This window comes from Marmota monax, unplaced genomic scaffold (genome assembly GCF_021218885.2).
Source record: "Marmota monax isolate L192 unplaced genomic scaffold, Marmota_monax_Labrador192_F-V1.1 WCK01_AAM20220418_F8-fsc00111, whole genome shotgun sequence".
In the NCBI taxonomy this organism is placed as follows: Eukaryota; Metazoa; Chordata; class Mammalia; order Rodentia; family Sciuridae; genus Marmota; species Marmota monax.
This window is the reverse complement of record NW_026695067.1, coordinates 1,315,896-1,328,504: the sequence shown is the minus strand read 5'-3', so window position 1 is coordinate 1,328,504 and position 12,609 is coordinate 1,315,896. Positions and strand designations below refer to the sequence as shown.

General features: G+C 38.6%; 1 protein-coding gene across 1 annotated transcript in view; it reads right to left on the bottom strand.

The window, feature by feature from the left end:
- Chrna5 (cholinergic receptor nicotinic alpha 5 subunit) overlaps positions 1-4,825 on the bottom strand; it is a 40,808-nt gene extending 35,983 nt beyond the window's left edge. Inside the window, exon 1 of the mRNA XM_046427862.2 lies at positions 4,573-4,825. Coding sequence (XP_046283818.1) covers positions 4,573-4,678 — 106 coding nt within the window. The 5' untranslated portion in view covers positions 4,679-4,825. The remainder of the gene's footprint in view (positions 1-4,572) is intronic.
- Between the last annotated feature and the right edge of the window lie 7,784 nt (positions 4,826-12,609).

The window sequence follows — 12,609 nt, the reverse complement described above, 5'->3', positions numbered from 1 at the left end:
TAATGCCAATTTTGTTTTGTTTTGTGGTGCTGGAGATCTGAACCCAGGGCCTTGTGCATGCAAGGCAAACACTCTACCAACTGAGCTATATCTCCACTCCCTATGCCTGTTTTTATTAGTTCTATTGGTCTTGTTTGTAAATTCACTACTTCCATAATTACTTTCATCAGATGCATCTGAGAATCCACCCAGTTGATACAAATGGAGAACTATCTATAACCTAGCTACCTAAGGTGTGGTACTCTAAACAGCAATATCCACAACACTTGGGAGCTTGTTTAAAAAGGCAGAATCTCAGGCCCTGTCTCTGACTCTGCATTCTAACAACCTCCCAGAGAAATCCTGTACTCATTAAAGATTGAGAAGCTCTGGTCAACAAAACCTAAAGCAGGGTTCTCGAGAGAGGAGTAAGGGGAACAATTTTGTCTGCTAGGACACATCTGACAGTATCTGGAGACATTTTTCAATGGGTGCCAGTGGAATTACAGGCACTTGTCACTGCCCCAGTTGGAAACCAATTTCATGGATAGAGACCAGGGATGATGCTAAACATCCCACAAGGCGCAGGATGCTCCTCTCCCCAAAATTTCAGAGGTTGAGAAACCATGACATAGAAGAAAAACAAGTCTGCCTATATATATCATTGACAATAAAAACATAAAATAACATCCAAAAGCTCAAGTTGTCCTTTTTGTAAGAATTCAAATAGTATTCATATTTTACTCCTATTTTTACTGGTAAAAAGCTATAGGCTATAATTCTACTTTAAAGAACATGAGGTTATTGAATAAAGAGAAACAATACCATGTTTCCTGAAATTTTGAACAAAACATTTAAACCAAAATTAAGTCATGACAGGAAAAATTCATTGAAAATAATCCTTTCCAAATATTGACATTATAAAATTATACTAATACTGTTGTAGACAAATTTCTAAACATTCAAGAACTATTCAAGTATTTAACAACTTTCATTGTCAACATGCTTATTTATTACTAAACTATCATCTGAAAGAATTTAGTTCCATTTTTTTGGCCTGAGCTTTTGTTACTTTATTGTTAGCCAATCAATTAATATTATCCAGAATTAGAGCTGTAACTTAGTTGTACAACACACACATATACTAATGGTAAAAGTCTACTGGAATTTACCAAATACTCATTAGTATATTTTTACATTGCTTTACAAACAAGTGTTCTCAACTGCTAATTATAAGTTATATGACTCTTAAGGAAGAAAAAATAATGCTATTAGAAGAAAAGGTTCTGAACTGAAATTGCTGTACTAAAACCATATTCTAATTATAAAAAATTACTTGATAGATCTAACTTGTAATTTTAGTTGGGGGGAAAAAACCCTCTACTCTTGACAACTGACTGAAAATCTCAAGAGTTCTATTAATAGTCTACTTTAATAAACTTGGGTACGTCTGTAACATATCAGGAAATTCACAAATAAGACCCTACCTTCCAATTGGCACAGTCTAGCTCACAAAGCATATTTAATAAGTGCTAGGAAATAATATATCTATTGGTACTAGAGACTGAACCTAGGGGTACTTTACCACTGAGCTACATCCCCAGCCATTTTTATTTTGAGACAGGGTCTCGCCTTAGAGACTTGCTAAATTGCTGAAGCTGGCCTTGAACTTTCAATCCTCCTGCCTCAGCCTCCCAAGTCACTGAGATTACAGGCACTTGCCACTGCACCTGGTGAAAACCAAAATAATTTTAAATTTCAAATTAAACTATGTGAGAAGTGTATCAAATAGATACACTTAGATACAAATAGATAACAAATAGATACATACAAATAGATAACAAAAGCAGAACCAACCACTCTGAGTATTTGTTAGCTTTTGAAAATGTTAATGAAAGCGCCTCAACATAAGAAAAAAAATCTTTCATAGCTCTCATTTTCTATGAATTATTTTATTTTCCTTTGAATGAAGAACTCAGCCACTACATACACTAAAAATAAAGTTTCAACCATTTAAAAGGATAAGAAATATAACTGAGTAATGACAATCTGATTTCCATAAATCACTATCCCAATCACAGCCAGATCAGTTTAAAAGACTTTCATTATCTTAATGTACTAGTAAATTATATTTTAATAGAGACAAAATTGCCTTCTGGGCCACTTTCCACAGCTCCATGACCTTCGATCAGCCAAACAGGTATAGCTGTGCCTGACTAGACATTCTCTTTGCCTGGGGATTGGCTCACAGAAAACCATAAGAAAGAGTTATTATTAGGAATAAAAGATGAGGGCTGGGGATGTGGCTCAAGTGGTAGTGCGCTCGCCTGGCATGCGTGCGGCCCGGGTTCAATCCTCAGCACCACGTACAAACAAAGATGTTGTGTCCGCCAAAAACTAAAAAAATAAATAAATATTAAAATTCTCTCTCTCTTTAAAAAAAGAATAAAAGATGAATATGAGAATAAAATTTAAACATAAAAGTAATTACAGTTGAAAGGTCATAAAAAACACCTACTACCATCCTTTCATTTTAAAGAAGGTAAAATAAATCAGCAAGTCAAGTAATATGCCCAAGGAAAACAGCCAGTTAGCAGGTCTCATGGCTTCACGAAGTTCTTTCAGCCACTCCACATTTAAAGGCAGCTGTACACAAAAGCACATTAACATTTACGAGCAAATGTGCAATAATACCATCTATTCAATGTCACTACCTTCTTCAAGATGCTCAGTTACTAAGAGCATTCAGAACCTTAGAATTTTAGAACTGGAAGAGGGGATCTTTAATGACTCCCCACCCTAAAGTAAGGTAATATCCAGGGGGATATTACTGTTCTATTCATTCATTCCACAAACATTTACTAGTCTCCTGTAATAAATTAGGCATTGAGGATATAAAGATAAACAGCATAACAATAACAGTTTTCAGAGCTCTTGTGGGACAGAGAAAAGAAAACATAGATGTAACACAAGAGATGGTTATTTAAAAAAACGTATTCATTGACTGGGGGCAGAAAAAAATGAAGTAATCAACTCTGGTTATAACACCAAACACCATTCATGAACAGAGATATAACTGTTTACACCACTGAATGCTTAACTTCAATCCTCTATATTAAAAGGTAAAAAACTTTAAAAGTTCCAGCTTCAATAGAAGGAGTGTACCATTTTCTACAGTGCCAAGCACTGTGTCTGGCCTGTGTGTCTGCATGTGTGTATCCTGAATATGACTCAGAGGTAAGCCATATTATCCTCATTTTTGTACTTATTTATTTTATTTCTTTATATATTTGTTTATTGGTACCAGGGATTGAACCCTGGGGTGCTTAACCACTGAGCCACATCCTCAGCCCTTTTTATATTTTATTTAAAGAGAGAGTCTCACTAAGTTTCTTAGGGCCTCCTGGAGTTGCTGGGGCTGGCTTTGAACTCCTCCTGCCTCAGCCTCCCAAGAGGCTGGGATTACAGGTGTACACCACACCGTTGGCCTCATTTTTCAAAGAAGGAAGGCAACTGCGGGAAGTTTGTCCCAAGACAGGATATACCAGAGCTATAATTTGAAACCAGGCTTGTCTGCCTCCAAAACCACACTCCTTTCTTCTCATTAAACTGTAACTGTCTCTGCACAGAATTTTGTTTAAATCACCCTCCACTGTATTTCTCTTCATTCTACAGAAAGCAATGCAGCCTGTAATAAGTGATTCTAGTCTTCAAAGTTTCTAATTTCTAAAATCGGAATTTACGGTTTAAAAAAAAAATCAACGAAGGAAAGGCAAGAAATGGTTCTGATACTGTTTCCTCTATTTAAGAAACTCACTGTAGAAAATGAAATGCAGATAGCTCATTTCTACACTCATGTCTCGCTTAAAGGATTCTTACCTCCTCTATGTCTAGGTCACACCATAGATGCTCCATTAATGATAGCACTTTTCTTCAAGCTACTGAGAGGACTAGATCTAAAACTTTCTAAAGCACTTGAAATTTGAAGAAGTACTAAGCGTTTTCTTTTATTGTTTTGATTCCAGTTCAAAATATCTTGAAAAGCAGCAGAGTGAAAAAAAAAAAAAGTCATGCTCCAAAGGAGCTAATGAGGAGCCTAGGAAGCAAACGCAGGGAAGTCCGCTAACATTCTACAACAAGCACATTTCATCTCCTGGCAAAAGTGAACAAGTTCAGACGCTCTGGCAAGGGTGGAGGAGAAGCGGGCAGAGAATAGAAGCTACCGTCTCAATCCCTAGTATTAAACCCAGGGTCTCCACACCTCCACAAACCACGAAGGGAAAGCCCTGCGGGAAAACAAGGGTATCTTCTATTTAAAAAGTTGTATGAAGTGTATACTAAGCCGACCTGCATTCTCCAATAACACAACCCGTGGAACAACAAAAATGGCCTTTTCTGTGCGTTTAAACAGATCTGGACATTAAATCTGAGACCTCACTTCAAATTCCCAGGAGAAAAAGATGCCCGGTCCCGGTAACACGGTTTTCGCGGCGCGCGGTCGCCTGGCCGCTCCGGGCACCGGCGCCGGGCTGCCCAGGCCACCCGCCGCCCGGCTCCCGGCGTCCGAGAGCAAGCGCCGCCGCCCACACTCACCTCCGGGGGCGCCGAGCCCCGCGCAGGCGGGACCCCAGCGCCCAGCCACCAGCTGAACAAGGAGGAGAAGGCGGAGCGCGCGGGGCCCCGACCCCCGCGCCGCCATCGTCCGGCCCCGCGTGGGAATGCCGCAGGCGACTAGCGACCCCTGAGCAGAGAACACCGACTCCTGGAGCGCGAGGAGTCGGAAAGAGGGAGGAAGACACAGCTGACCTGCCACTGTGCTCCTCAGCTCCAACCCGCGAAGCCCACCTCAGCTTCGCGGCTTTGAGAGGGCGGGGCACGCAGGAGGAGCTCTAGGGAGCTTAGCCCCGCCCAGGTCCCGCCCAGTATCCACCAGGCCCCGCCTCCAACCCAACCCCATTTGCTCCTAGCTCCGCCTTTTCCACACCTGGTCCGGCCTCTTCTTCCAGGCCCAGTCCCCAGGCCAGACTTCAGACTGTTGGACCCCCATCTGCCTCCTGTAGCTTTTGTGGGCGCCAACTGACCCCATCAGGAGACCTATGCTCTGGACAAGCAAGGCGACCCCTGGGCAAGTTACCCTCCTTTTCTGGGCCTGTTTGTCCTTAAAATGACGTGGATAAACTAGAGAATTCGAAAGGACAGCTGCCACAACAGCTCTGACACTCATTTATACCATCCGTGAAAAGAAGACGCAATTGCTTCAAACATAGGCAATTCCTTTCGTGTTGCCATCAATTAACACTTGTAAATATCGGTGACTTCATCTGCCACAGATTCTTAGCAACTCTGATGGCGACTGATGCTGACTGCTGGATTAGCGTCTCAAATCCCTGTAGACCTTATACTGCATCTCATTTCTTCCGTTCATAATTGATTAGAAAGCTTCATTTGGTTGAAGGGATTCAGGTGAATTATCTTTAAACTTCAGTGGCAGAGCAAGCCACTGACTTTTCACAGAAAATTATGGAGCTGACACCTCTAAAGAGTAGAAATTTCACTCCAAGCTTCAGATTCCGTAAATCTGTTAAAACCGAAACCTGGTTTTAAAGAATTCTCAACCGCAAGATTCAGTTAAGACTTTTTTCCCCCTAAGTCTAAGTACAACCAGGAAATGGAAACAATGTCCAACCAAGCCAGTTTGTTGAAGCAGGACTTAAAGGACGCCCAGAAAAAAGGATACATATGATGATAACCAGGTTAGTCATTAATTACACTTCTGCACAGGAATGAAAGACAGTATTTAATGTCTCTTGACGGCAATTTTATATTTTTCTCTGAATAATACATGGGGCTTATATACACTTAGGCAATTCATTCAAATAGGGTTTGGATGATTTCAAAGTGTTATTCTTCTTTTACAGCTAAGGGATTTGAAAGAGAAAAGGTAAATAACTGCTGAAGGTCACAGCTCCTCTCTGTGGCAAAAGTAGAATTCAATGGTTGTTAACTCAGCCAACAAGCATAATTGGAATTCCATTACCTACCCAGCGTGTGGTATCAATAACCATGAGAAAAAGCTATCTATATAACCTGTGAAAAGCACTATTAGTTGTTGTTATTGTTTTAAAGTAAAAGGCATAGTGTATAATTTCTTGGGCACTTTAAATTTGTAGCACATAATCACAGAATATAATGTATGCATCTTGGATGTGTTTTCCCCGCTGGGACATGCCAATTACTTGTGGTTGCTGGAAGTGGTGGCTGCATCTGACTCTGGTAACAGGCATCTTCACACTGCTAGGAAACACTGGCTGATCAAATGACCATGCAAATGACCATGTTGCAGCTGACTCCTACAAAGTTCCCCTGAAGGAACATCTGCCTACCAACTTTCTGAGCTTTAACCAAATGAACTGTCATACAGTTTATATAATGTACCTGCATCCCACACACCATATTTTTCTCTGAAGATTGTGGATTTTATTTATTTATTTATTTATTTATTTATTTAGGTGTTGGAGATGGAACCTAGAGCCTCATGCATATCAGGCAAGTGTTCTAGTACTGAGCTACATTCCCAGCCCAAGTCTGAACTCTTAAACATAGTTTATACTGATCTCTCCCTAGAATGTGACATTTTTACTACCCTTTCCTATCTTCACTCAGCCTGCTCTCTTCCCCTTCTTTGAACATCCAAACCCACCCCTTCAAGGCCCATTTCAAATACCACTTGTCTTCTTTTTGTATATATCTTTTATATCGTATGTCCTCTACTAGATAATGAGCTCCACAGCCTATGGTCTATTTTATTCAATTTTATCATGCACTAGCCAGTCAGTACTTTGCCACAGAAAGTCCAATTTAATAATTATCATTAATTCCACTAAGTAATGGGGAATGTAATAAGTGTAGCACTTTTTAATATACTAGCTCATCTAATCTCAAGCAATAGTACTAGAGAGGAACTTTTATTTCATTTTAGTTTGTTTTGGTCAACTCCTTTTCAATTCTCCTGGCAATTTCCTCCTCTTCCATTCAGACTCTGCTTTTTACGAATTCCACAGTCCCATATCACTGCTCCTTCCCTTTTGCACACTAAATTCTAGCTATTCCAGCCCCTTGAGTCCTGCAGTCCTGCCCAAGGGTCTTCACCTCCACTGTTTCCTCTGCCTGAGCTATTCTCCCCCATCCTCCTCCTCCCTGCTTTGCCTAATTCCTACTCCTGTTTCAGTGCTACCTGTTATGTCTTGAGAGACAAACCAATCTATCTAAGGTGGACCCTCATTCCCTCTATCACTGCCTATTCCTTCCTGTCACCATATTTGTCACAATTTGTAATTCTATTCTTTTAGTGTGTTAGGTGTCTGATTCCCCCCATAGATAACTAGCTCCAGATAGGCAGCAGCTGTGCCTGTTTTATTCGCGGGTGTATGCCCAGTATATTGAGCACATGCCAGCTGTTCAAAATGTTTGTTGGGAGAATAACTGCATGCTAACTAGTTTGCCCAAGACCTCAGACTAGTAAACTAGAAAGTGGTGAGTATAGATTCAAACCCAGGTGACCTGACTTCAAAGATCTCACCATTTGCTAAACTAAACTTAGTTTCTCTCATTCCTCATCTTTAAAATGGTGACTTATAACCTGCCTGGCAGGAGATACAGTTTGTACACCAAGTTTGCACAGTGCCCAAGAGTTTAATGCATGGTAGCTATTATTATTATTTGTGTGACAATTATTCTCTGATGTGTTTTCCCACCTACAAAAGCCCTAAACAAAGGGCAATTGGTGCTTTGGAGTTAAAAGAGAGTGCATGGAAGGGGAATTATTGGGTCAAAAAAAAAAATAGCAGGAATCAAAAATAAACATTGTCATCTGCAAGTGGTATGGCCTAATGAATCGCCTTGTATATAGATGTTGCTGCTGGCTTTTCTTTTTTATAATGGGGTCAACTGAGCTAAATTCAGAGCTAGACAGCTTCTCCAAATCTTCCATTCATCAATTCCATCATGGATTGGTGATAAATTCTGCTGTGAGTCTTTTAAGATGAAAGCCAAAACTGAAAGTTAATTAAAGATAAAAATGGATGCTGTCAACTTTAGTGACAAAATTGAAAACATTTTTATAGGTTGGAAAAAAAATCAAGTATTGATAGGATATTAAAATTCAATACTTCAAAATAAATTATATAAAATGAATAAGTCCTTTTCAAGGGCTATTTCAATGGCTACAATCAAAATATAAAAATTCAGATATATATTTTACATAGAGAGCTTTAAGAAAGAAAATTGTTACAATATTTTATTAGATTGTAATAATACTGCATAAAATCAAATATCACAAAAACATTAACACATTCAAAACTCAGCTATCCCAATAAAATTTAATGATAGTATGCATACCACAATGTCACAGACTTGATTACCAATAGATAACAAAAGTGAGGGCTGGGGATGTGGCTTTTAGTGCTTGCCTAGCATGCATGAGGTCTTGGGTTTGACCCTCAGAACCAGAAAAGAAAAAAATTGAAATCTTTAAAAAACAAAAGTTAACAAAGAAATGACAGTTCAGTTACTGTACAGTAAATTATAATATATCTTGGACAAATATCAGCAATTATTAAAAATAAAGATATTATTTCCACCTTAGAAAAGTGTGATACAAACCCCCATGTCCTCTAATGTTGCAAGTTTTTAAATCTGGGAGTGAGGAATCACATTGTGAAAATTGTTTTCCTTTTATGCCAAATCCAGATTTGTGTAGATAAAGCCCTTCCGTGGATTTGCAATTACAGTCATGCATCACTTAATAAGTATGTGATGAGAAGTATGCCATTAGATGGTTTCTTCCTTGTGTGAAGATCATAGAGGATTGATACTTACACAAACTAAGACAGCTATATTAATATTAATATATAATATTATATAATAATATTAATATAATTAATATTTAATATTAATATTAATATTATATATTAAGACTAAGCAATAGGATCACCATCATATATGCAGTCCATTGCTGACTGCAATGTTTTTATGAAGCACATGCATATATGAGCAAAGCTCAACATTCATATACTTAATAAAGACAACTTATTAGGAATATGGACATATTATTGAGTTAAGTGATCTGTTCTCCATAGATGATAGATAATAGGATATTCTCCTTATCATATTGTAAATTTAACAAGAAACTTAGGCCTTTATTTTAATGTCTATAAGATACAATTATAAATATTTAATTCTATGGGCTGGGGATGTGGCTCAAGCGGTAGCGCGCTCGCCTGGCATGCGTGCAGCCCGGGTTCGATCCTCAGCACCACATACAAACAAAGATGTTATAAATATTTAATTCTGTGCAAAGACAGAATATAAGAATTCTTACCAAATATATATCTCCCTCAGATATATTCTGGATATGAGAGGTATTTGTAGACACCACTTCATATACCAAAAATAAGTCCAAAGTACAAATTATACTGCAGGTAGAGACCACAAATAGTGCAGGTCTTCCTGCTACAGAACCACCATCTTAGAATTCCTTGATTGCCAATTCAATTGTTTAAGGATTGTTTCTATTTCAATTAAGGGCTATTATGAAATTCTGATTTGCAAGAGTATGAAACAATCAAAATTTTATTCCCATGTGTAATTTGTAAACTACCATATTAATAGCACTTTTAGGGAAGTGATGAGAATAAATAAAACCAAAATGGAGCTGCCTCTCTGAAATGGGTTGGAATCTCTGCTCTAATTATTCACTTCTCTAATTTATTTAGCAAGGGTTTACTTTCTCATCTAGCTTCATTTCCCATGGAGGACTAATTGACATCAGTATTTCTATATGGATTATATGGATAAAAAACAAGATGAGCAATCTCTTAGCAGTTCAAAAAAAAAAAAAAAAAAACTCAATACAAGGTCAGAGTAATGTATGGCATTGACTGTTCCAGAGAAGTGATTATCTTTAATCTAATTCTAAGCCACTTGATTCAAACCTCTTAAAATTGGAAATCATTTGCTAATTCCAAGTTCTATAGCTGTCTCACATAAGACATAATTTTTCTTTGATTCTTCTATGAGATGCCTGATCAATGTGAGTTGTTTCCCATATTTTGAAAACTGAGAAATACTTGAATTCACCTGTATGGAGAAGGATTTTTTTTTTTTTTTGTACCAGGGATTGAACCCAGGGGCACTTAACAAGTGAACCACATCTCCAGCCCTTTTTTAAATATTTTATTTAGAGATGGGGTCTCACTGAGTTGCTTAGGGCCTCACTAAATTGCTGAGGTTGACCTTGAACTCATGCTCCTTCTGCCTCAGTTTCTGGAGCTGCTGGAATTGTACATGGCAGGATTCTTTTTTTTTTTTTAGTACTGGGAATTGAACCCAAGAATGCTCTGCCACTAAGCTCTAATCCCCAGTCTTTTATTTTGTATTTTATTTTATTTTGAGACAGGGTCTCACTAAATTTCCAAGGCTGTCCTTGAATTTATGATTCAAGGCCTCCCTAGGGGCTGGGATTAGGAGAAGGATATTTTGATCATTGGTGGTACCTGTTCTTCTCAGTTGTTGGTGAAGCAGAGTTGAAATCGCTTGTGTTTCTAATACACATGTGATCTTTCTATACTCTGTGGAATAATAGTTTGGGAAATAGAGAAAGTTCTTGGCATATTGGGAAAGGTACAGTCTTTGGTCTGTAGTGTCCGACAAACCTGAATTTGAGACCTCAAAGCTATTCATTATTCAATAAGTATTTAAGGATCAACTATGTGCCAAATTTTAGAGATGATGCAGTGAACAAGACAAAAAATGTCCACATCTTCATAGAATTTACTACCTAGAGGAGGAAGGCAGACAACAACAAACAAAAAAGATACTTTCAGTGGCTGGGGTTATAGCTTAGTGGTAGAGTGCTTGCCTAGTATGTGTGAGGCACTGGGTTTGATTCTCAGCACCACATATCAATAAATAAAATAAAGATCCATTGACAACTAATAAGTATTTTTTTAAAAGATAATTTCAGATTTTTCTTGTACCAGGGACTGAACCCAGGGGTACTTCACTTAACCACTGTGCCACATCCCCAGCCTTTTTTTTGTGTGTTTTATTTAAAAGATAGGTTCTCATTGCTTAGCACCTCTCTAAGTTGTTGAGACTGGCTTTAGAACTTGCCATCCTCCAATTTCAGCCTCCCAAACCACTAGGATTATAGGTGTATGCCACTGTGACCAGCCTAATTTCAGAATTTGATAGGAACTATTAAGGAAATATATAGAAAGTAATGGAATTGGAGTAGTGATTCTATTTTAGATTAGGTGGTCAGACAATGCCTTTCTGACAAGGTGACCTGAATTAGCAGAGATGGAGGAAAGGCTGGTCTGCAGAATTCAGGAGAAGACTATTCCAGATAGAGGGGATGACCCAGATAAAGACCCTATGGGAAGCTGGGTACAGTGGCACTTACCTGTAATCCCAATGGCTTGGGGGCTGAGGCAGGAGGATCACAAGTTCAAAGCCAGCCTCAGCAAAAGAGAGGTGCTAAGCAACTCAGTGAGAGACCCTGTCTCTAACTAAAATATAAAATAAGGGCTGGGGATGTGGCTCAGTGGTCAAGTGCCCCTGAGTTCAATCCCTGGCACCCCCCCCCCACCCCGCGCCTTCTAAAACAAAGACTCTATGGGAGAAAAGAGTTTGGTCTGAGGAAGGCAGGGAAGAATCAGGTACAAACCATTACCAACAAGACAGGAGGAGTGGGACAAGGTAAAGCTGTAAGTTGGATAATGGAAGGTTGGGCTGATTCAGGTTTATACTGAAGATTATATTTTTGGAGTGGGTTGGGGGGAGTTCTGTTTAAGCAGAAACATACAACAATACATATAGAAAGTTGGCTATTTATGTAGAGCTCAATGAATCACAATTTTTTTTAAAGTTGACAAACATCACAATACCTAGGAAATTATAGTTTGATTGTTGGCCTGAAATACTGTATATTCTTTCCCCACCCTCACCATTTTGGCATTGCTGAGAACTGAATTCTCAGTTTATAATTTTACACATCTGAAGAAAGTTGTGAGAATGAGTACTAACAACTTTAATGTATATGACACATACTCCCCCACACTAGCTTCTATGACTCCATTAATTTCAAGGCTTGTTCTCTTCCATTATCCATAAATTTCCTATGATGGGTACCATAAAAGATATTGTTCTTGTGGTGGCACAACTTCTGCCTTCCACCTGGTTACAATGCTAGGTGACATGAGTGGCAGCAAACATCCTGACGGCCATTTCTACCCTGGAATGGTTAACAGTAATCTATGCATGAAAATTATCGTGAATAAATATATTTTATGAAAATAGACAGTAGCACTTATCAATTGTAGTTAAAAGATTATCATTTTTTTTTTAAAGAGATGCGACCTCACTATGTTGCTAAGGCCAGGCTCAAACTCCTGGGATCAAGAGATCTTCCTGCCTCAGCCTCCTAAGTACATAGGCTACAAGAATGTGCCACCAGTCCTGGCACAAAAGGTTTACTTTTGCAACTTTTACAAAAAAGCATATGAACCTTCAAATACATTGTTATGTCCTTCCTAGGGCCTTGGAAGAGGCTAAGGGAGGGATCTTTAA